Source organism: Panicum virgatum, chromosome 7K (genome assembly GCF_016808335.1).
Source record: "Panicum virgatum strain AP13 chromosome 7K, P.virgatum_v5, whole genome shotgun sequence".
In the NCBI taxonomy this organism is placed as follows: domain Eukaryota; kingdom Viridiplantae; phylum Streptophyta; class Magnoliopsida; order Poales; family Poaceae; genus Panicum; species Panicum virgatum.
The window spans coordinates 9,377,519-9,399,896 of record NC_053142.1 but is presented as its reverse complement, the minus strand read 5'-3'; the positions used below and the strand labels follow the sequence as shown (position 1 = coordinate 9,399,896).

General features: G+C 48.9%; 1 protein-coding gene across 1 annotated transcript; it reads left to right on the top strand.

Annotated features, from left to right (window-relative positions):
• Positions 1-10,471: 10,471 nt before the first annotated feature.
• On the top strand, positions 10,472-12,769 carry LOC120639746. Its single transcript, XM_039915630.1, has one exon. The coding sequence runs from the start codon at positions 10,522-10,524 to the stop codon at positions 12,499-12,501; it is 1,980 nt and encodes a 659-aa protein (XP_039771564.1). The 5' UTR covers positions 10,472-10,521; the 3' UTR covers positions 12,502-12,769.
• Positions 12,770-22,378: the final 9,609 nt, after the last annotated feature.

Here is a 22,378-nt window from a genome sequence, read left to right as displayed (position 1 = left end):
GTGATCCTCGGAATGGACTGGCTAAGCAAACACAATGGCCTCATAGGTTGTTCAGACAAGGTAGTGCGTCTAACAAACCCAGAGGGAGTCCGAGTGACCTGTCACACTCGGGAAAGTGGAGCAAACCCGATGGTATTTAGCATGGAAACCAAGACCTTGGAAGAATTACCAGTAGTGAATGAGTTCCCCGATGTCTTTTCCGAAGAACTTCCCGGTATGCCACCGGATAGGGACATAGAGTTTGTTATTGACCTTGTTCCTGGAACCGCCCCTCTAGCCAAGAGACCTTATAGGATGGCAGCCTCCGAGTTGGCAGAGTTAAAGAAACAACTAGAGGAGTTACAACGAATTGGCTTCATCAGGCCAAGTTCGTCGCCTTGGGGAGCCCCGGTTCTATTTGTCAAGAAGAAGGATGGAAGTATGAGGCTGTACGTTGATTATCGGGCACTGAACGAAGTCACTATTAAGAACAAGTATCCCCTCACCAGGATCGATGATCTTTTCGATCAGTTAAAAGGGGCCAAGTACTTTTCCAAGATTGTCCTGAGGTCCGGGTACTTTCAGCTCAAGATTAGGGAGAGCGACATCCCGAAGACAACCTTTGTCACCCGATATGGGCAGTTTGAGTTCACAGTGATGTCTTTTGGACTGACAAATGCACTTGCCTATTTCATGAACCTCATGAACAAAGTGTTTATAGACGAGTTAGATAAGTTTGTCGTAGTCTTCATCGACGACATACTTATTTACTCGAAGAGTATTCAGGAGCACAAGCAACACCTGACGGTGGTTTTGGAAAAGCTGAGAGTGCATAGGTTATACGCCAAATTCAGTAAGTGTGAGTTTTGGCTGGAGAAGGTAGCCTTCCTTGGTCACATTCTGACTGCAGAAGGAGTAGCAGTGGACCCCGAGAAGGTCGAAGCAGTGTCCAACTGGCAGCAACCAACCAATGTCAGTGAGATCAGGAGTTTTCTCGGATTAGCTGGGTATTATCGGAGATTCATCGAGGGATTTTCCAAGATAGCCCGGCCCATGACTGAGCTGCTCAAAAAGGAGAAGAAGTTCACCTGGATGGAGTCATGTGAGAGGAGTTTCCAGGAATTGAAGCGGAGATTGACGACAGCTCCAGTACTAACCCTGCCGGATATTCATCGAGATTTTGTCATTTATTGTGATGCGTCCCGACAAGGATTGGGTTGTGTACTGATGCAAGACGGGAAAGTCATTGCATATGCTTCCCGCCAGCTCAGGTCTCATGAACAGAACTATCCAACCCATGACTTGGAACTTGCAGTCGTAGTGCACGCACTTAAAATTTGGAGGCATTATTTGATTGGAAATAAGTGCGAAATCTATACCGACCATAAGAGCCTGAAGTATATCTTCACCCAGCCCGACTTGAACTTGAGACAAAGAAGATGGCTGGAATTAGTCAAAGATTATAATTTGGAAATCCATTACGACCCGGGAAAGGCAAACGTAGTAGCCGACGCCCTAAGTCGGAAATCCTACGGGCCCAAGGATGACCATTTACGAGAGGAAATGGAACAATTAAATGTGCACATTGTTCCTCGAGGCTCTAGCCAAGTGCTGAACGTCCAATCCACCCTAGAAGAAAGGATCAGGAAAGCCCTAAGATCGGACAAGGGACTGATGGAAATCCGGAGGCAAACCGGAGAAAATAAGGCACCAGACTTTAGAGTGGATAATAGGGGAACATTATGGTATAAAGATAGGATTTGTGTGCCCCTGAAAGGAGACTTCAGGCAAATAATCATGGATGAAGCTCACAACTCGGCCTACTCCATTCACCCAGGATCCACCAAAATGTATATAGACTTAAGACAGAAATATTGGTGGAATGGGATGAAGGTAGATATTGCACGATTTGTCGCCCGTTGTGATACTTGCCAAAGGATCAAAGCTGAACACCAAAAGCTGGCGGGATTGTTGCAACCCCTACCCATCCCGGTTTGGAAATGGGATGAGATAGGGATAGATTTTGTAGTAGGCTTCCCCAGAACCCAGAAAGGACACGATTCCATATGGGTAATAGTGGACCGACTCACTAAAGCGGCTCACTTCATACCCGTAAGGACCAACTTCGGCGGAGAGAAGCTAGCCAAGCTCTATGTGGAAAATATAGTGAAGTTGCATGGTGTGCCCGGTCGAATTGTTTCAGACAGAGGGACCCAGTTCACCTCTAGGTTCTGGAAAAGTCTGCATAAAGCCATGGGCACCAAGTTGGATTTCAGCTCTGCTTATCACCCACAGACGGATGGCCAGACAGAAAGGGTGAATCAAATTATGGAGGATATGATCCTCACCAATGGCAAAGATTGGGAGCAGAGTTTACCCTATGCCGAGTTTTCATACAACAACGGGTATCAAGCAAGCTTGGGCATGTCGCCGTTCGAAGCTCTTTACGGAAGAAAATGCAGAACCCCTCTGATGTGGTCAGAAGTTGGAGAACGTGCCCTAGTCGGGCCCGCACTCATAAAAGAAGCCGAGGAAAGAGTAGCAGAAATCCGCGAGAAGTTAAAGGCCGCCCAGTCTCGACAGAAGAGCTACGCGGACAAGAAAAGACGCGAAATCAGTTTCAACCCAGGAGACTTCGTCTATCTCAAGGTTTCACCCATCCAGGGAACTCGGAGATTTCAAATACAAGGAAAGTTGGCCCCTCGGTACATTGGACCATATCGAGTTCTGAAAAAAGTCGGAGCAGTAGCGTACCGTCTGGAACTACCGGAAGAAATGTCGGATATACACCCGGTATTTCATGTCTCGCAATTAAGAAGGTGTTTAAAGGTACCCGAGACAGAACATGTGCCAATAGAAGCAATAGATCTGCAGCCAGACTTGCGATATTAGGAGATACCGGTCAAGATTCTGGACACTGTCACCAGGAGAACCAGAAACTCCGAAGTGCGGATATGCAGAGTCCAGTGGAGTAGACACGGAGTGGAAGAAGCCACGTGGGAACGCGAAGACGCTTTAAAGAAGGAGTTTCCCCACCTATTTAGGAACCAGCCGAATCTCGAGGACGAGATTCATTTTAAGTGGGGTAGGTTTGTAACATCCCAAAATTCGCTGAGTTAAATCGTGCGCTAATTAATTTCAAAATTGAGTTTTCGTCGTTGAGCTCAAAGTTTTCCCTTAAAACCCTAACCCTATTATTTCAGGTACTGTCCCTGTTCCGAACATCCCGATGTCCAATTCCTGACGCGGCCCTCTCTTTTTCTATGCCGCGCGTCACGAACCACCGACCGCCATGCCATGCCCAACCGACGCGCGTGCGCGAGCAGACGCGGTCGGCGTCGCGATCGGCGCGAATCCCGCCCTCCCTCTCTCTTTCTCTTTCTCTCCCTCATTTTTCTTTTCTTTTTTCCATTTTCCATTTTCCATTTTCTTTTTCCTTTCTTTCTCTTCCCCCTCCTTCCTTCTCCCGCTTCCCCCTTCTCCTCTGCACCGCTCCCACGCGCGCGCCCAGCGGCCGCCTATGCCCGGCTCCTCCTCCCCGAGCGCGCTCGGCCCGACCTCCCCCCCTCGCCTGCACCCGCGAGCGCCCACACGTGCGGACGCGCGCGCCCTAGCCACAGTCGCCGCGCCGCGGCGCACCGAGCAGCGTACGCCGCGCGCCTCCGCTCCCTGCCCGCACACCGCGCCCTGCACCATGCGCACGCGCACGACTCCGGCCGCATGCACACGCAGCAGTGCCGCCCGCCCACACGCTCTTCCACGTGCACCCGCCGCCTGCCGCTCCCTGCCTCACCGCGACGCCCGCCGCTGCGTGCCCGAGCTCGCTGCCATTACCCCCCTCTGCGCGCCATGACACGGCCAGCGCTGCCCTGCTCCCATGTGCATTCGCGCGCCGCCCGTCGCCTAGCTACAGCACCGCCACGAGCCCTGCCCGCGTGCCAGCACGCAGCCCGCAGCCGCTGCCCTGCGCTCGCCCCCGCTACCGCTCGCGTCACATCACCTCGGCCCGTCCTCGCCGGCCGCGCCGCCGCGTCCCAACGCCAGCAAGCGGCCGGAGCGCCATAACTCCGCCCCGCACCGCTCGCCGGACGCCCACTGGCCACACCTACCCGCCACCACCGCGCTCGACCTCCCCACCACCTTCCCACCGCTATAAATAGACCCCAGCCCCGCCTTCGAGCTCCGCAACCGCCACGAGCCGCGCCTCCTCCCAAGCTCCAATGCTGCCACCGCAGCCCCTCCGCCCGCCACCACCGCTCTCGACGACCCGCCTCCGCGCGCCGCCTCAGCTCAAGGTGAGGCCGGGGATCGGACCCCGCACCTTCCCACTCCGTTTTCCCCCTCCGTCCATCCGCTATCATGGCCCAGGGCCACCGGCCAAGCACCACCGCCGCCCGTTGCCACCGGCCACCGTGGCTATGCCACCTCGGGCCGCCTCGGGTTGAGCCGCAGCAGGGGACCGAGTCCTCCCGCCTCACTCCTCCTTTTCCCCTCACCCCGAGGCCAGACCCGCGCCCTGAGCCGCCGGTCGGGCCGCCGCCGGCGAGCCCTCCCCCCTCCCCTGTTTCCCAGCGCGGGGGGTGGAGGAAGGGGACAGGGCATTTAACTCAAAGGCCCCTCCCCTGCCCTTTATTTAGTAAAGAAACTCCCCACTCTTTGCTATTTTGCAAAAGAAACCCTGCCCTTTACCCTATTTAAAAATAAACCCCTTCCACATACAAACATAATTCTAAATATATCCTTAACCCTTCAGATACCTCCAAAAATTACAATCAGACCCCTGCCTTCTTGAGAATAATTACAACTAGGTCCCTGACCCCTTATCTAGCCCCTGAACATTTATAAAACCTAACATTTCATGCGCCAAAACAACTCCGACCAACCCGAAACTTTACCGCGCCTCACGTGTCATAGTTTTGGCCATGCCATTAGGAAATCACTCAACAATTTTATTCCAAACTCCATATCTTAATTTTTCCGATTCGAGCTCAATGATAAAACTTTTATTCCCTTTTCTTGATTGTGTGTTTGTTTGTGCGTGTCGTAGACCACGGTGTGAATGAAGGAGAGTCCGTTGACGAGCAGTATTGCGAGCCCGTGAACGAGGACCAGCTCCGCGACCACGAGCCCGAAGGACAGTGCTTCGACCAGGACCCCCCCGAGGGCTTCGAAGACGGCAAGTTCAATCCCATCCTTTGATGCATGTTTCTGTCCTAGTTTTTATAAACACAACCTAATGGCTTGCTTTATAAAAATTGCATATGTTTTGCTTGCATAAAAACACGGTTGGATAGCCACCCCTTGATTTGTGATGACCATTCCTTGACCACCTAGATTAATGGCTGATTTTGCTTGGACGTTAATCGATATTAGAACACTTAAGGACTTTACTGATAATACTATTTATGTTATAAATAAAATGCGTGCGTATGTGGGATGGGATAAATGTGGTGTTTTTGTAAAGAAAGTTTAGACGGGATGGATGGCATTTCTACGGATTTGCCATTTGGTGTGCTCGTGCCAATGTGGCAGGGCAAGGAAGGGAGATATCCATCTTGTCACAACTAAGGACCGAGTTGGTGTTACATCTCACCTAACTCCACTCTCGTGCAAACCACTCGACCGTTGAATGGGCAACGGCTTAGCATAAATCCCACTAGCTAATTTGATAGCCATCAGGAGAGCTGAGAGCAATGGGTGACAAAGGAGAAGGGATAAGCCCCGAGTGACTTATGCCCGGTTATACCTAGGTGAACGGTCGATGACCCCCTTGGTGCATCCCGTGATGGCTAGTCAGGTTTAGCTAAGGTGGGTATTGGCTTTGTTGGGATCTGCACCGACACTAAGATGATCGAGTTGCGGTATCCCACTTGTGGGTAAAGTTGCACATCTCTGCAGAGTTAAGAACCTATTCGAATAGTTTGGTAAGTTGAGAGCTTAAGATTTATTGTGGACTCAATCTGCAAATACACCCTCCTTAGTGTTGTAATTCTGTAGTTTGTTACTATAAAACATAATAGTGAGCAATACTTCACTAGGATTTTAGATGCCAAATATACCCAAGTATTTTAGTTTCTCCCTGACTTGTTACTTTCTAGGATTGCAGGAATGGAGTTGATGAGTTGAGGAGAACTCAGGTGAAGAACTTCTCTTTTGCTGCAAATATTCATCTTAGAATATAGTATACTTTTTAATGTTATATGAACATACTTTGAGTTTAAAGTTTTTTCTACACATACTTTAGTTTCAGAGTTTTGCATTTCTATTTTGGTTACCATAGAAGCATTTTTTAGAGGCTAGGGGATTATTAGTTTGATATATTAACTCTTACTTTTGTTAATGAGTAGTATGGTCTTACATACAATATTTGTTCATTGTGGTTGCTGATTGGTCAGTTTTGTTTTTGGTTAATTAGCACTCCTGATCAATGTCTAGAAAACTACAAGTAACTTATACTATAATTACACTCACATTTAATAATATAATTTTCTAGTTTAATTATCAAAATTGTGAATTAATTAGGGAGCTTTTCTGTCTTATGAAAGTACAAGTTACCCTTTATTGTACACTGATTTTCACACTATATTATATTTGTGAGATATAATGGCCAACCTGTATAGTAGATTCATTATTTTTCAAGTGTTGCAGCGCTCTTGTGTCTTTGGTTTGGGAGCTAGCAGATGTGCTTGCCAGGTGTTTGACGAAATTCCACATTTCCAAGGGGAAGGATAAAGGTAGTCTACCATTGGTATGCCCATCATGCACGACTTGCTCTGTATGCTCTCATGGTCTTATTCTTGTCTTCTTTGTGAAAATAAAAACTAATAGGAGAACTGGCTGTCCATTTGTATTGAGAGGCATTGGTCTCTAGTATTCATAGGAATTTTTTCAGACAATGTTTATCCCCTTTATAATTCTTCAAAGTTGTCAGTGTCCATGTTTTACTTCGAAGGTACTCACTAAGTCTGTATGTGTCTTGGCTAGCAATAATCATTGTATTACTACACAAAGAATCTTCTCAAGTCGTAGCATTAATAATTATAGTCCAACTGAGAAAAAATTACTATAGTATGTTGTACTGTAATTTCATAAATGCTTTTGTGTAACTGCAATAATTTTCTTTTCTTCACCAGTTTGATTGTTATTTTTGGTGCTTTATTTTTTCTAAATAAATTACTCATATTGCTTGTGCACTCTTTCCATGGTTATCAATCCTTGCAATCATATAGGATAACTATCATATTATGGAACCAGGGATCTCAAGTTTTACCGTTGGCACTGCAGAGCCTTATTAGTGAGGAGGATTCTGATTTCTTAAATAATAGACAATTTTTTATGGTCACTATAACTTCCCTTTTTGAGTAACATTTGCTATTATATTGCTTGCAGGGCTTTGCTGTGGATATACATCTAGGTATTCCATGAATTCATAAGACTAAATTAGTTCTGTCATGTAAAAATCATATATGATTTTCAGTATAATTTTCTCATTTGTTACTGTAAATATGAAAGTCCAGGTATTTTGATAGGCATGTGAGATCTATATTTTCTCATTTATTACTATAAATATGAAAATCTAGGTAAAAATGATGTGCATGCGTGTGTGTGTTACTTATGTGCACTCATCAATGTAAATATGCTAGGTTTTTTTGTGCACAAGTTAGTGGGCGAGGTTTCTCATGTCTAGCTTTATTATATCCAGAAACTAATCATTAAATGTTGAATTTTGTTACTTGTTATTTCCATAGGTGCTCGTACGGATATAGTCTAATATGACTGCTCCATTTCTCAGTGCTACCATGGCCGATGGTGTTGTCATTCTTGGCCATGGCCTTCCTATGTTGTGCTACTAGTGTTGCAGTGACAATAAGGTGAGTGGTCACTTCATTTCTGTCCCAACTAATTTTGCCCTAGACTTCTAGAGCTGGACAAGCTAGTATGGTAGTGTCTCTGTATTGTATAATTTTACTTGGTGTTCCTTTTTTTTCATTTTATCTCTGAATGCACAGACATAACTTTAGGCTTGTTTTTTATTCAAAAATACTATGTGTCAATAGTACCTAGTACTGACTCATTGCGCCACAATTGGCCAGCCTATTATTTTTCAAATTTTCATTCAAAAGATATGAACTGCATTGCCCTTACACTATTGTTGGGTCTGTTGCCAACAGATGCTTCATAGCAGCCCGAATAAATCTAACGGGTGCAACACATTATATAGCAGACCTGTTAAGGACAGGCCCACGCTATAGGAACATTAAGACTTGTATGCAGAGGCAAGCACTCTACATGAAAGATGGGTGACTTACGGGAAAATAATATATAAGTCATTTTATGCAAAAAAGACAGTGACTTATACATAAGCAAAAGTAAGTCACTTGACAATATTTTTGTCTATACTACTACTCTCATCTTCCTATCCTTCACTCCATATTTATTGTTCTAGAGTTATTGCGGGTGATCTCGAGTTTTGTCTGTGATCGGCTGAGGATTCTTGTTGATATAGAGTTTCAGATTTTGATCTCTCACACATACATCACTTTGAAATCCAGATGGGCCGCCGTTATTCATTTAACTGTAGATTTGGTTTTGATTTATTGATTATTGGCTCTCTAGTGAGGATGATACACTTTTTGGAGTTTCTGTTGTAGCTTACTATTTTTGTTTCATATGACCAGATCTGATTACTTTCTGGGATTTGTAGGATTGGAGTTGATCAGTTGAGGGAAGGAGAACTCAGGTGAGGAATTTTATCTTCTCATAGAAATGTTCATTTTACAATTTAGTATGCTTATTTGTAGTTTGTTCAATACTATTAATTAATGTTTACTTTGAATTTACAGTCCATTTGTACTCTGTTTACAACAAATTGTCTTTGTGTAAATTATATATGTAATGCATTTAATTTTTGGATGCGGTTTGTTCGTGCTCTAGAGAGGTTAGTTGGGTTTCCAATGTTCGAGATTACTGTGTTTTTGATCCAGATGGCAACTTTGCATTCATTCTATGCCCTGAACATGTTGATGCTGAGGAATTGAGGGCTAGGTATGTCATTGTTGGCGACACCAAGTTCTTCTTCGAGTTAGTGAAAAGTGTTATGAAGATGCCTTACTATGATGATACCAACCAGCACCCAAGGGCCTGCAACTGAGTCGGACAGTAGTATAGTTGTATAGTAGTTTGATTGGTTTGTTATTTTGGATGGCATAATGTCAGAGTTGGTGAGGAAAAGACCTGCTTTTGAAATGTAGTTGCAAACTGATATTCTACTATCTACTTTTGGCAAGCAACCATATGTTTAATATTTAAGTCTAAATTGAAATCAAATCTGTTCAGATCCACTAAGTGTGGCTATTTTCATTGTTGGAATGTTTTTCTTTAGTCAATTATCATTTTTTTGGTTTCTGGAAGCCTTTTATCTAACCAGATCCACTAACAATTGTGGTTCATGGTCTTCTATCTTGAGGCAAAATTATTTCTGTTTTGTTTGTATAACTTTTAGTTAACTTATAGTGACATTACATTTTTGTTATTTTGGCTGTCCATATTTGGGGATTACGGTTGTTAATACACGTTTCCGCTATGCTGTCTTGTAATTTGAATTCAACACTTACAAAACAAAGTGAAGCTCAGCTATATTTTTCGGGGGCTATATTTTCCGATTTTTTGTTGATTAAGACAGTCAACAGAGTTCATAGTCCAAAAACCAGTCCACCACAGACCAACGGCTAGCCTAGAGAGCTCACAGTCCAAAAACAAGTTCACCTCGGACCAACAGCTAGTCCAAAATAGTTCAAAAAATTGTTAATGGGCACAGTACCAAACCAACAGTCAATAGAGCCCACAGGCCAATTAAGACCCCACCAGAGACTAACTGCTAACCAAAAGCAGTTCAAATAATAGCCCACTGCAGCACCCAATCTGGTTTTGTGCAGCCCAAGAAGTGACTTACACATAAGAAAAAATAAGTCAATCAAAGAAAGACAGTGACTTACGCCTAACAAAAAATAAGTTACTGAAAAAAATACAGTCACTTATGCTTAACAAAAAATCAGTCACTTTACATTGAGACAGACCCTTACAAAATCACCAGCAAAATATACAAGAACCCGTTGGCCATATTTGTAAAGAAACTGTTCAGAAAAAATAGTGTTCTTGTAGTATTTGTATATGAAAAATGAGACATTTTCGCAATATATTGGGAATGAAGGCCGGTTATATACCTGCAGCAAGTTATCCACGAAATTAAGGCGCGCAAACATGCTTGTAGTTGAACAAAGTTCATAACTCGAATCAGTTCAAAGATAGAAGCGGGCAACAGGCGTCATCATCACTACCAAGTACCAACAACGTGAGGCCTCTCGGAACATTTCCATGGACACGCAAAGGCAGCGTATCGACACTATCAAAGTTGTACTGCCACGACTTTATCTTGTTTCCTTTTCGTCCTTATTTGAGAGCAAGGGATTGCATGAAGAATGCCACGCACCAATCCAGCAGCAGGCTCCGGGCCGGGACACACACAGAGGGATCGAGTCGGCGATGAGTGGCATCTGGAGCGCCGTGCGGTGGTGGGACGAATGGCAGATGCGCGTCCTCGTCGCCGCCAGCCTCCTGATACAGTGGTTCCTCCTGCTGGCGGCGCCGATGCGCAAGTACACCATCGGGACCTGGCTCCGGTGGCTCATCTGGCTGGCGTACATCAGCTGCGACGCCCTGGCCATCTACGCGCTGGCCACCCTCTTCAACCGCCAGACCAAGGCCAGCAATCCCTGCTACACCGGCGCCAGGGCGAGCTACCTCGAGGTGCTCTGGGCGCCGGTGCTCCTCATCCACCTCGGCGGCCGGGAGGAGATCACCGCCTACCACATCGAGGACAACGAGATGTGGACGCGCCACACGGTGACGCTCGTGTCCCAGGTCACCGTCGCCCTCTACGCCTTCTACAAGACGTGGCCCGACTCTGGCGACCGCCGCCTGCTCTGGTCCGCGGTCGTGCTCTTCTTCATCGGGATCCTCAGCTTCTGCGAGAAGCCGTGGGCGCTCCGGCGGGCCAGCATCAACCGCCTCGTCTCCGTCTACTCCTCGCTCGCCGCCGGGGAGCGGCAGAAGCCCACGTCGGCGTGGGAGTACCTCTTCACGGAGCTCGACTTCGGCGGCGGATCCATTGTCAGGATGAAGAAGAAGCCGCGGAGCACGATCCTGTCGGACGGCGACAAGGTCCAGATGATCCTCTCCGACATGTCACTGGGCGCCGCCGCCGCCGCCGCCGCGCAGAAGAACCCGGGCTTGTCGAAGGACGACGTCCTGGGCACGCTCGACCCCGGCGCGGAGAAGAACATGAAGAGCTGGCTGCGCCGGGCGTTCGGGCTCATCTACACCAGGGCCAACGTGGTGTCCACGCCGGCATACCTGGCCTGCCATGTCCTGCTGGTGCCGACACTGCACGCCACCGCCATCGCCCTCTTCGCGATGAGCCACAAGCACGCATACGAGCAGTTCAATGCCGCCGACGTCAAGATGACCTACGTCATCCTAAGCTTCACCGCGGTGCTCGACGTCTTCGGGGTGCCCATCAGCGAGCTCCTGTACTGGGTCCTGTCCAAGACCAAGATCCCTGCGCTGTGCGAGATGCTCCCGGGCGACAATCTCATCGATGCGGTCCAGAAGGTGAAGAACCCCAGAACCGGACGGTTGATCAAGTGGGCTAGGAGCCTCGGATACAAGGGACGCTTCTTCCACCGCGACAACCGCAGCAACAATCTCTACGGCAAGGTCGCCGGGTTTGTGGTAGCGGAGCTCTTGGGGGACAAGGTGCAAGGCCTTGACCTCGCCAGCTACAGGGATATAGACAAGAAGAAGAATTGGGCTCTGAAGAAGCTCGAGGTGTTGTTCATCAACACCGACACAGCGATCTGGAAGAGCCTGCGCCAGCTGCCATTCGACGAGAGCGTCCTCCGGTGGCACATCGCCACTGACCTTTGCTGCCGCCTCAGCCCTCCGCCCAAGGGGCTAAATGCCCTCACCTACACCCACAGCAAATGCGCGGCGGAGATCTCCAACTACATGGCGCACCTGCTCAACTGCCGGCCGGACATGCTGATGACCGGCAGCCGGCAGCACCTCTTCAACGAGGCCCTCCGGAGCATGGGCTCCATGGGCAGAGTGGTATGGCGGAGCATCGACGACGCCAAGGACGCCTGCAGCAAGCACGCCCTCATCAAGGAGTCCTGGAATCTCGCCAAGGAGCTGGTGGAGCTTGGCGACGACAAGACCCGGTGGGAGATCATGTACAGGGTGTGGGTTGGGCTCCTCTGCTACTCGGCCAGCATGTGCAGGGGCTACCAGCACGCCAAGAGCCTCGGCGAAGGCGGCGAGTTCCTCTCCTTCGTGTGGCTCGTCATCGCGCTCAAGGGGGCCAAGACATTGGCCGACAAGCTTCAGATGCCGGACGATGAAGGAGCCACCCCAGGAGCCGCCCAAGAAGCCACTCAAGGAATCGACTTGTCTAAATTTGATTGAAACTGAGTGTGTTTGTTTTCTGGCGTGCTTGGTTGACACTAGGGTGTTCTACGTAAGACGCCCTTGCATTGTTTACGTGTGCTTACTTTTGAGTTAGTTGCAGGCTTCTCATTGGCTGGGAGGGGCTTGTTGCAATTCGTCATTTGTATCTGCGCATTAGAATTGAGTCATTGACTAGCAAAAATGCGTGTGCGTTGCTATGGGCAGAGGTTCATATATTGCACTGTAATATTAAACATGATTTTATAAAAGTGTGACGTGTTATATACTATAATAGAATGCACATGCATTGCTTACAATAGAAATAAGAGTTCTTTTACTGTGGTTGGGAGGTATCTAGAGGTACCTCCCTAAATTAATTGCTTTTGAGAATTTTCATCCGCCAAGGGCACTATAGTCATTTGTCCACCTCAAAACCCACCCCCACCACAAACCGTACGCACATTTCCTAGCCGCCCGCGCCTCCATCATGCCCTAGCCCCCGCTACTCTCCCTCGCCCTCGCCCTCGCCGACAGGATCCATGCCCTCGCCGTCACCCTCGCCAGCCGCCGCCAGAGGACGTCGCCGTCGGTAGCATGCCTGTCCGCAGGGCTGCCTCCCTCGCCCTCGCCGATGGGATCCATGCCCTCGCCGTCGCCGTCGCCAGCCGCCTCCAGAGGACATCGCCTTCGGTAGTTGGTGTGTCCGCAGGGCTGCCTCTCACCGTTGCCCTCACTCCCTCATTGTTGACAGCCCTACATAGAGGACGTCGCCCCACTTCGCCGCGGGTAGCCTGAATTCTAGGACCATGGCACTATGAATTCTAGGAATGCAACAACAAGCACAGCAGCCGATGCAAAGTAAGAGTCGCATTAGATCATTTCCCCGAATCACTGGAGATTAAAGTATTAGCATATTATGGCTATAGTGATTTTTGGTGTTCAGGACATGTCCCAAACATTACAAGCCACCTTGCCACCGAAGCAGTTTGCTTATTATTGCATACTTAGTTCAGAAAATCAGGCAGGTTGGTCTTCAGAACTAAGTTATGTTACTAGTCTAGTTCTTCCACCATCTTGCTACTAGAAGAAACCATCCAATATGGGCCAGATAATTTCAAGGACTTGGGGGATATGCAGATGCAACTGTTATTACCATGCACCAATCCGACCGGTGAGCACCGGACATGTTCACCGCTCGATGTCTCACCGGACAGACCGGAGTCTCTGTCTGGTGATCTCAACGGTCTCACCTGTGCTAGCTATCACTAGTAGAAATAGTAGCATCCTTGACATTTTTTCGCATGGCGTTTTTAGCTTCATCATTAAACAGACCACATCTATGACAAAAAAATAGGTTCTTTATAGGTCTTCGTCGGCAGCCCTCGGACACTACACAATCGTGACAAAAGCAAAACACGTGTCACAGTACACCTTGGGTTCCGTCATAGTTCATCGGCACAGCCCTCAGCACCTGCGGAACTATAACGAAAGTAAAACGCACGTCACAGAACAATATTTCATATCGTCACAAAAAAGGTGCGCCATCTAGTCCTCGTACCTATGATCGACGCGATTCATCATAGAACCAAACCGGCTGCCACGCCTGACGATTCGTCATAGAACCAGACCGGGGCACTTCGTCATGGAACGGTTGCTGGTCAACTATATCAACACGAGTCCGTTGCGAGAGGTTTGACCGGGCGTCCACTTGTACAAGTGCAGGCCCAGCAGGCTGATGTGGGTAACACGTGCAACTGTAGGCCCCGATTAACTGGTCCAGTATGTCTAGCTGGCAGCCACGTGTGCTGACTCAAACCAGAAGGTCCACGTGTTAGGGTTGTGGGTCAAATCAACGCGGGCTCCACTGGATAGCAGTGAGCCAACATTCACGTGTACGAGTGTGGGCCAACAAGCCGTCGCCCATGGCTATCATGTTTGGCCTGTCCAGCGTGCACCGTGGCCAGGTGCGCCCGCAAATATAAGGCCTGGGTCCGTTTCAAAGTCAGGCCCGATACAAAATTGTTGTGGTGCTAGCAGAGAGGTTTGAGAGAGCCACCAGGATCCACTCGATCCGGCCCATGAAGAAGAAAGGCCCAATGTGAAAACAGGTTCCGGCTCTGCACTACTCAAGAGTTTTGTCAAGACCATACTCGCATTCTATTTGGAATGGCCCCCCGACTACTTAAGGATAGGGGACCATCCGTTTTCTTTTGTGATTTGTGAGATTGACATGCGGGTCCCATCTGTCGGCAACCGGCGAAGAGGGGTCGGGTCCTTTTCCCGCGCATCTTCCCGCCAAAGCTGTCGGCGGCGCCGGCTGAACTTCGTCTGCCCTGTCCAAAATTGGTGGTCCTTTTTTCAAGAAATCCACAACTCTCTCCTCTGCCTGGCCCCTCTCGAGCTAAAGTAATCTGAACGCCTCATCTCCGGCTCGCCTACGTGCACACGACAAAGCTCCATCCTCACCGGCCGGCTCTCATGGCGGCGAGGCGACGCCGCCCGTCGTCGCTGGCGGATCTCCCTACTGAGTTGGCCATTCGGATCGCGGGCCGCGTTGCTGCAACCTCAGTGCGGCCAATGGAGGGCTTCCGCTCGCTTCGGGCGACCTACCACTTCATGCGCTGCGCGTGCCGTGACCCCGAAGTCGGCCGGATGTATTGGTACGACCACGATGGCTATCTGACCCTCCTTCCTCGCCTAGCCCAAGTTGGCAACTTGGAGGCCTGCTTCATCGTCGGGATGATTGTTGTCCTCCGTGATCCTGTCATCCGACCCCTGCCAGTCATCGACAAGAATCTCGAGCGCGCCGCCCGTGGTGGACACAAAGTGGCTGCCTATGTGGCTGCTGTCCTCCTGTACATGGCCAATGGTGGCGCCGGCATCGACAATAGAACTTGGCAGTACATGAGACAGGCCATCAGCGATGAACCAGTGAAGGTACCGTGGGGCGGTGCCAAAATGCTGAGCAACGAGGAGTGTTACCAGATCCGCGAGAGGGTCACTAAGTTGGTAAGCTGGCTCCGGATGAGGAGAAAGGCGGCGTTACCGATGCGCGCCGATCTTGATCCTTGCAAGCGTGGTAAGTGCGATTCTGTTGTTGTTCTACCATGGCTGCAATTTGGATGCAAAGTGTTTTGCAGCGAGGACTGCCGGATTCGTGGCAAGCTCAAGCTGTTCTTGACTGGCTTTTTGTAAATTTGCATTGGGACGACGATTACTTTCCTTTTGCTTTTGTCTATCCACTGCACTATATTATTCCTGAGGACAGCATAATTTAGACTGAATTATTAGTAGTGTAGCTTTTGCTTTTATGCTGCTTTTGCTTCATGAATTTTAGAGTGAATTAATTATGAGTAGTTAATTAAAGTAGTGTAGATATATATACTGTATTATTGCTTCTACTTCATGAATTTTGGGGACACGACATCCACGCTGTCGGTATCCCGAGTTGTTTCCACCCAACAGCCACTGACATATGGGGCGCAGGAACTAGGGGCCACAAGCAAGAGACGAGGACGCGACACGCTGACCAGGCGCCTTCGTCGTGTCCCTTTAGTTCTGTGAGATTGATAGGTGGGTCCGACCTATCAGCAACTTGGGAAGAGGGGCCGGTTACTGTATATTTCAATTTTCTGAATGATTGTTCTACTCCAAAGGATCGAACACGGGTGAGACAATCGCACTCTGTGACCTTCCCATACCAAAGACCGCACCGGTTACTGTTCCGCACACCTTGATGATGCGGTTGCAATTCCACCGAGACACAGCGCCGCCTGAACCTCCTGGCAACGCATTCAAGAGCTCCAAACGAGTGTTTCTTCCACAATCGTGATCTGATATAGGAGGTGCGGCTGGCCACGCCTGAGATTGACATGCGGGTCCCAATTATTGGCGACCGGCGAAGAGGGGCCAGTTACTCCTCCCAACCACATTTCCCGAGATCGTTGCCATCCCCCGAGACGCGGCGCCGACTCAACTTCCCCTCCCCTCCCAAAAAATCCCCAACTCTCCAAATTAAATCCACTGCGACGGCGTGTTAGTTGCAAGAGAGAGCAAGAGTAGTTCAGCCCCCACCAAAATCCACCGCGTCCTTCGCGATCACCGGCTCTGGCTCGTCGACGTCCACGCGGCTGCACACCATCCCCACTGTAGCACCTCCTGGCGACACATTCAAGAGCTCCAAACGAGGGTTTTTTGCACCGCCCACGCTCCGCCGCAGCTCCATGCACGCCTCATCTCGCACCGCTTCTAGTTCCGACACGTCGTCGAGCCGACAATCACATGGAGGCAAGGCAGCACCGCCGGTCATGGCTGGGGAATCTTCCTTCCGATGTGATCGTTCAGATCGCGGGCAACATCGCTGCGACCTCATGGTTGCGAATGGAGGACCTCCGTGCACTTCGGGGGACATGCCGCTTTATGCGCCGTGTGTGCCGCAACCTCAAAGTCGGCCGGCGCATCAACTTAGGGCGGGTGTCCAGCTCCAATAGGTGGAGGAACACTATAACGTACCTGGCCCTCCTTTATCGCCTGACCAACATTGGCAATCCGGAGGCCTGCTTCATCATTGGGATGCATGCCATCTTCCCTGGACCTATGTTCACATCACCAGGGCCAGTCCTCGACGAGGATCTCGAGCGCGCTGCCGCGGGCGGCCACAAAGCCACATCCTATGTGGCCGCCGTCCTCCTGTACATGGCCAATGGCGGTGCCGGTATCGACGCAACTTCTAGGCAGTACATGAGACAGGCGGGCAGCATGGGCGAGGAAGATTCAGTGGCGGCGCCAGCAGGGGGCGGAGGCACAATGTGGTTGGACTATCTTTCGTGTCGTCATGCGGCCCAGCAGATGATCTGGAATTTGATTAACTGGGACTGGCCGCGCCCGAAGAAGCCTGTGCTACTGACGCGAGCCGACGATCATCTGTGCGCAAGTGAGAATTGCGGCACCTACATCCACTTTGGTGGAGTTCCTTGGATGACAAAGCGATTTTGCAGCCAGGACTGCCGGCTTCATGGTGAAATCGAGTTGTTCTCTGGAATTTTTGACCAAAGGGAATATTATTAGTAGAGAAATAGTAGCTAGTAAAGGTAGTGTAGATATGTATATGTATTATTATTGCTTATGCTTCATGAATTGTTTTAATCTACTATGTGTGTATATTGCTTTTCAGTTATTTTAATTCATGAATTATTTAGTTCATTTTGCTTCATGAACTTTCTCCGAGACCGATGCCATCCCCCGACATTGGGGCGCCTCCTGAACTTCCTTTCCCATTCAAAAAAAATGGGGTTATTTTCAAGAATCCCCATTTCTCGTCACTAGTATGTAACTACGTCAGTAGGCGTGGTAGGCGACAAGAGAGAGCATGCTATGTCACAACATCAAGTTGCATCATTCACATCAAATCAACAGTATTTTTCTCTCACAAATCAGCACCAGCCAGCCAGCCACACCGCATGATGGGGCAACAACCCGTCGCGCTGACCAGGAGGTGCCTTCCTTGCGCGCGTTCTATTCTGTGAGATTGACATGCAGGTCTCACACATGAGATAAGGTCCAGGACACTGCATGCAGGGTGGACCATGCATGTTTGATCATGCCAGATAGCTAGATATATATACTTTGGCATACCCTAATTTTGGTAAGCCAATATATGTAATACAAATTTGAACATTCCAGATAGCTAACTAGATATACGACACATCACCACAACATCACAGACACACAACATCATATATAATTAAACAAACACAGACACACAACATATATACAACTTGCACCATGCATCATCACTTGCTTGTTTCTATGCTCCGACAATGCTGCGGCGCATCTCACATCCTGCTGAAGGCATAACTCACCGGGCCATTGAAATACCGCGTCCAGAGGTCGAACTCATGGCGGATGCAGCACTCCGCACTGCAGTACCGGATGATGCAGCTCCTCGCATCCCCCCAGCACCGGCATTGTGCCCATGTGCAGACGTGGGGATCCTCGACGAGCAGCCCCGATGGGTCGACGTCGCGGTCCAGAATCCAGAGCCGGTAGGCAATGATGTGGAGGTCCTGCTGGACCAAGTATCGCTGCAGCGACAGGCCGTGGTTCTCCCACCGGCCGTCACGGAGCGACGGGCCGCCGCTAATTCCATGGAGCATTGCCAGCGCTTCATGGTCCACGGGGTTCGAACGGTACCGCAGCATTGCCAAGAAGTACACCACACCGGAGGCCCCATCGACAGCGGCTTGGTTGACGAGCGCCAGCCCGACGGCGCGATCCCGCCATGTCATCAACATCTCCATCCCAGCATAGCATACGGCCTTGCGATTACCGGCGAGGCGCAAGCGCTCCTCGAAGCCCAACCACCCGACCTCGGGCCGGCTCAGGCGCTGATGAAGCTCCTAGAGCGGCAGGTGGCGGAGCACCTCGGGGGAGTCCAAGATCTGCCGAAACATGATGCAGACTCCACGTAGTGCCCCGATCCAGTGCGGATGGTCAATGTCGAGAAGGAGGATCAGGATGATCAGATCCTATGGCTGCAGCATGATCCATGGTTCACTTCTTCGTGAGGACGAGTCCATGGTTTACTTCCGTCTCGGCCCTCTTGCCCTCGATTTCGTTTGTTACAGGGAGGCCGAGAAGAAGCGCAATCGTCTCCACTGCGGGATGCCTGCAATAATCACGGAGCCGCTGACTCATTGAACTAGTGCGTCGATTGGGTTTCAACGTGAGATGTAGGTCCGTTTGTTTCGCCCAAAGCCACTGACATATGGGGCCGACAAGACAAGGCCCACAAGCAACCGAGAAGACGTGCAACCGGTGAAAAAGGTAGTAGTGGGCCGACAGTTGGTCTTCCATATAAAATGAACCCTACTGTTCTAGACTTATTTTATAGTTCAAAATTTGTCGCAAAAAAAAAGACCATACATGAATAGAAGAAACTAGAGTACCTATAGTTCTCTTCTCCCAAGGTGCAGTGATTATATTTTATAGGGGTATATATGTAATTTATCGCTACCATTGATATTTGCAACCAAAGCCTACAGTAGAAATTTCAATGTATTTCAAGGAATCAAGATCTTATGGAAAGATCTTCCAGCAGGAGTGTGCCTGTAGTGTAGAGTAACTCATCCTCCTCCACTTTGACTGCACCGCACAGTGTGGCTGCACCGCTACAGAACCTGCAGGGCATCGGCCTATGGACAAAAGGGTGCCGCACAGAGGTCACCACGGTGGTGGTTCCAAACCACTATATTGCCCCATAGGATTCATTAGTCACTGACTCGTGGATCCGGACCCACACGTCGGTGACCTAGGAGTAAGTTATAGGGTCTTGTTCCCCAAGACGGTTCCTTCCCAAGACGAGGCGCCGCCTGAACTTGAAGCGATGAGACAATCCACAAGCGAGTTCTTTCCGCACGCCGAGACGTCCACGCCGCCGCGCGAGCCCTACATCGACGCCTGCAATCACATGGCGGCGCGAAGGCACACGCTATCGATGCAGGACCTCCCGACGGAGGTGGCCGTTCAGATCGCGGGCCACCTCGCGGTGACATTGGTGTCTCCCATGGACGACCTCCGCAGTATACGGGTGACGTGCCGCTTCCTACGCGGCATCACCAGCGACCGCAGCGTCGGCCAGCGCATCGATGTACGTCGGTTCGCCGCCGCCATGTTACCGAATGACCGCGATGGCTACGCCGCCCTCCTTGCTCACCTGGCCGACATCGGCAACCCGGAGGCCTACTATGTCACCGGGATGAACAATACCATCTCCAAGGGCACGCCTGTTGGAAATATGCCCTAGAGGCAATCATAGAGATGATCATATTTCCTTGTATTCATGATTAATAAAGTGTTCATTGAATATCCATAAAAGGCAACTTGTATTGATTAACGATTATGTGAATTGTTTGTGAAACTCTTTACTTGTATGGATATTCTAAAGATGTTCCTAGTCGGAGTTCATGCATGGACACACATGAATATTATACTAGCACATGTATTAGTTGATGACTATGTTTCACAGGTCATGGACATAGAGATGTCAAACTAATAGTGTGAACTCATATAGGACATGAGTCTGAACTGACCCAACATAAGAGATGGTGATTTCTCATTACACAATATGTACGTTGTGTCCTTAGACCTGAGATTGTTGCATGTACTCAAGATGTGAATTGACTTACTTAGGAGCCATCAAACGCTACTCCATAACTGGGTAGTTATAAAGGTGTTTTTTGGATTTGCCAAGAAGCATGCTATGAGACATGGACAGTCGAGATGGGATTTGCCCCTCTCTACCTGAGAGAGATATCTCTGAGCCCCTCGAGTGATTCAGATCAAGAAGTGCATGGCCATGCGAAGGTTAAGAGTTAACCAAGGATCTGAATCATGGCATAGAGAAAGAGAGGTCAGCTTAGAGCAAGACCAAATATCACAAGGCAAATGAAACAACATGTATATGATATTGTGACGGCTCGTCTGATATGATCTTTGCGTGTGCATAGGAGTTGACATGTCTTACTAGAGACCGCTATTAACTATTGGTGAGTAGGAGTACTCGGCCATGTCTATTCGCGTGTGAGCCCATAGGGTCACACACTTAAGGGCCAGAAGCCTAATGAGAATGAGATCCAAATTAGACTAGGCTTAGATGCACTAATGGGCTTCAGTTGGTCCATTAGGGGATGCCCAAGGGGCTATAAATATAGGGGTGGGGGCGTGGTACTACTTACGTGAACAGTACCGCTGCCGCTACAGTAACCGCCCCCTCCTCCCTACAGTTGGTGCCCCAGCCCGTTCCTCATGCAACTAGCCCTAGTTGTTCTCGCGGATCTAGCAATCCGGAGTGCGACGCTTCTTCCCGTACGTGTGGACTTCATGGAGGTGCTACGCTTGCTGCATAAGGACGAGCTGTTCGTGAGGTGGTTCACGCAACTGCACTGCCGGCTTCCATCTGCACTACACCGATGCACTACAGAAGTTCCGCACCCGCGCGTCTAGTGGTAATCCCGTGATCTATAACAGCAGCAGTTCCTGGGTATGGGTAAAAAATTTTATTTTCGATGCCCGTTTCCTTACAGTGGCATCAGAGCCGATGCTGCTGGTTATAGGTTTGTGGTGCATGCATATGGAGATATGCATGGCGTAGATGAAACCCTAATCCTTGTTTCATATCCTCCCTACGATGGTCGTTTGACAAATTCCATATATTGTAAAGTCAAAGAGTGGATCCATGGAAAAGCAAATCATACAACCAAGATCAAGATGTGCATGTGTGTGAGTGGATGGATGGAAAATGGTATGACTTACTCCTAATTGTGATTGACCTTCTCTCTCTTTATTTCATCCCCATTTTTTTCAGACGTGGCTACCCCCCTTTTTTTGGGTCATGCTTCTCAGCATGCCTTCTTTTTCTTTGGGGTAACCATAGTGTACATCTTTTATATTCCAGAGATGTTACCAAGAGAGAGTTTGCCAACCCATGGAGCTTTTATTTGTGGATGGTGGAAATGCTAATTTCCAGTGTAGGAATTTCGCAAGTGGATGTGGGCGTGTGCATGATCTTGATCAAGAGAGCATGAAAGGATTCTCACTAGGGTCATAAAATTTGACAAAACTCAATGAAATGACAAGTAGCATATGTATAGGATTTTTCATGATATAAGACATATTGCTCTAGTAGGAATTTATGATCATTGAGGAACTTGTCTTCCTTTGTATTTTTAAAAACAAAACTCCAGATTTTAAGCATCACTTAGAACAAGATTGTAAATCCCTAGTCACCATATCTATTCTCACAACAACTTAGACTTGGATCAAACATTCGCAACCCACAAAACTTCAAAGCTCATGGCAAAGATTTAAGAAAGCCAACAAACTCAAATTTAAGAGA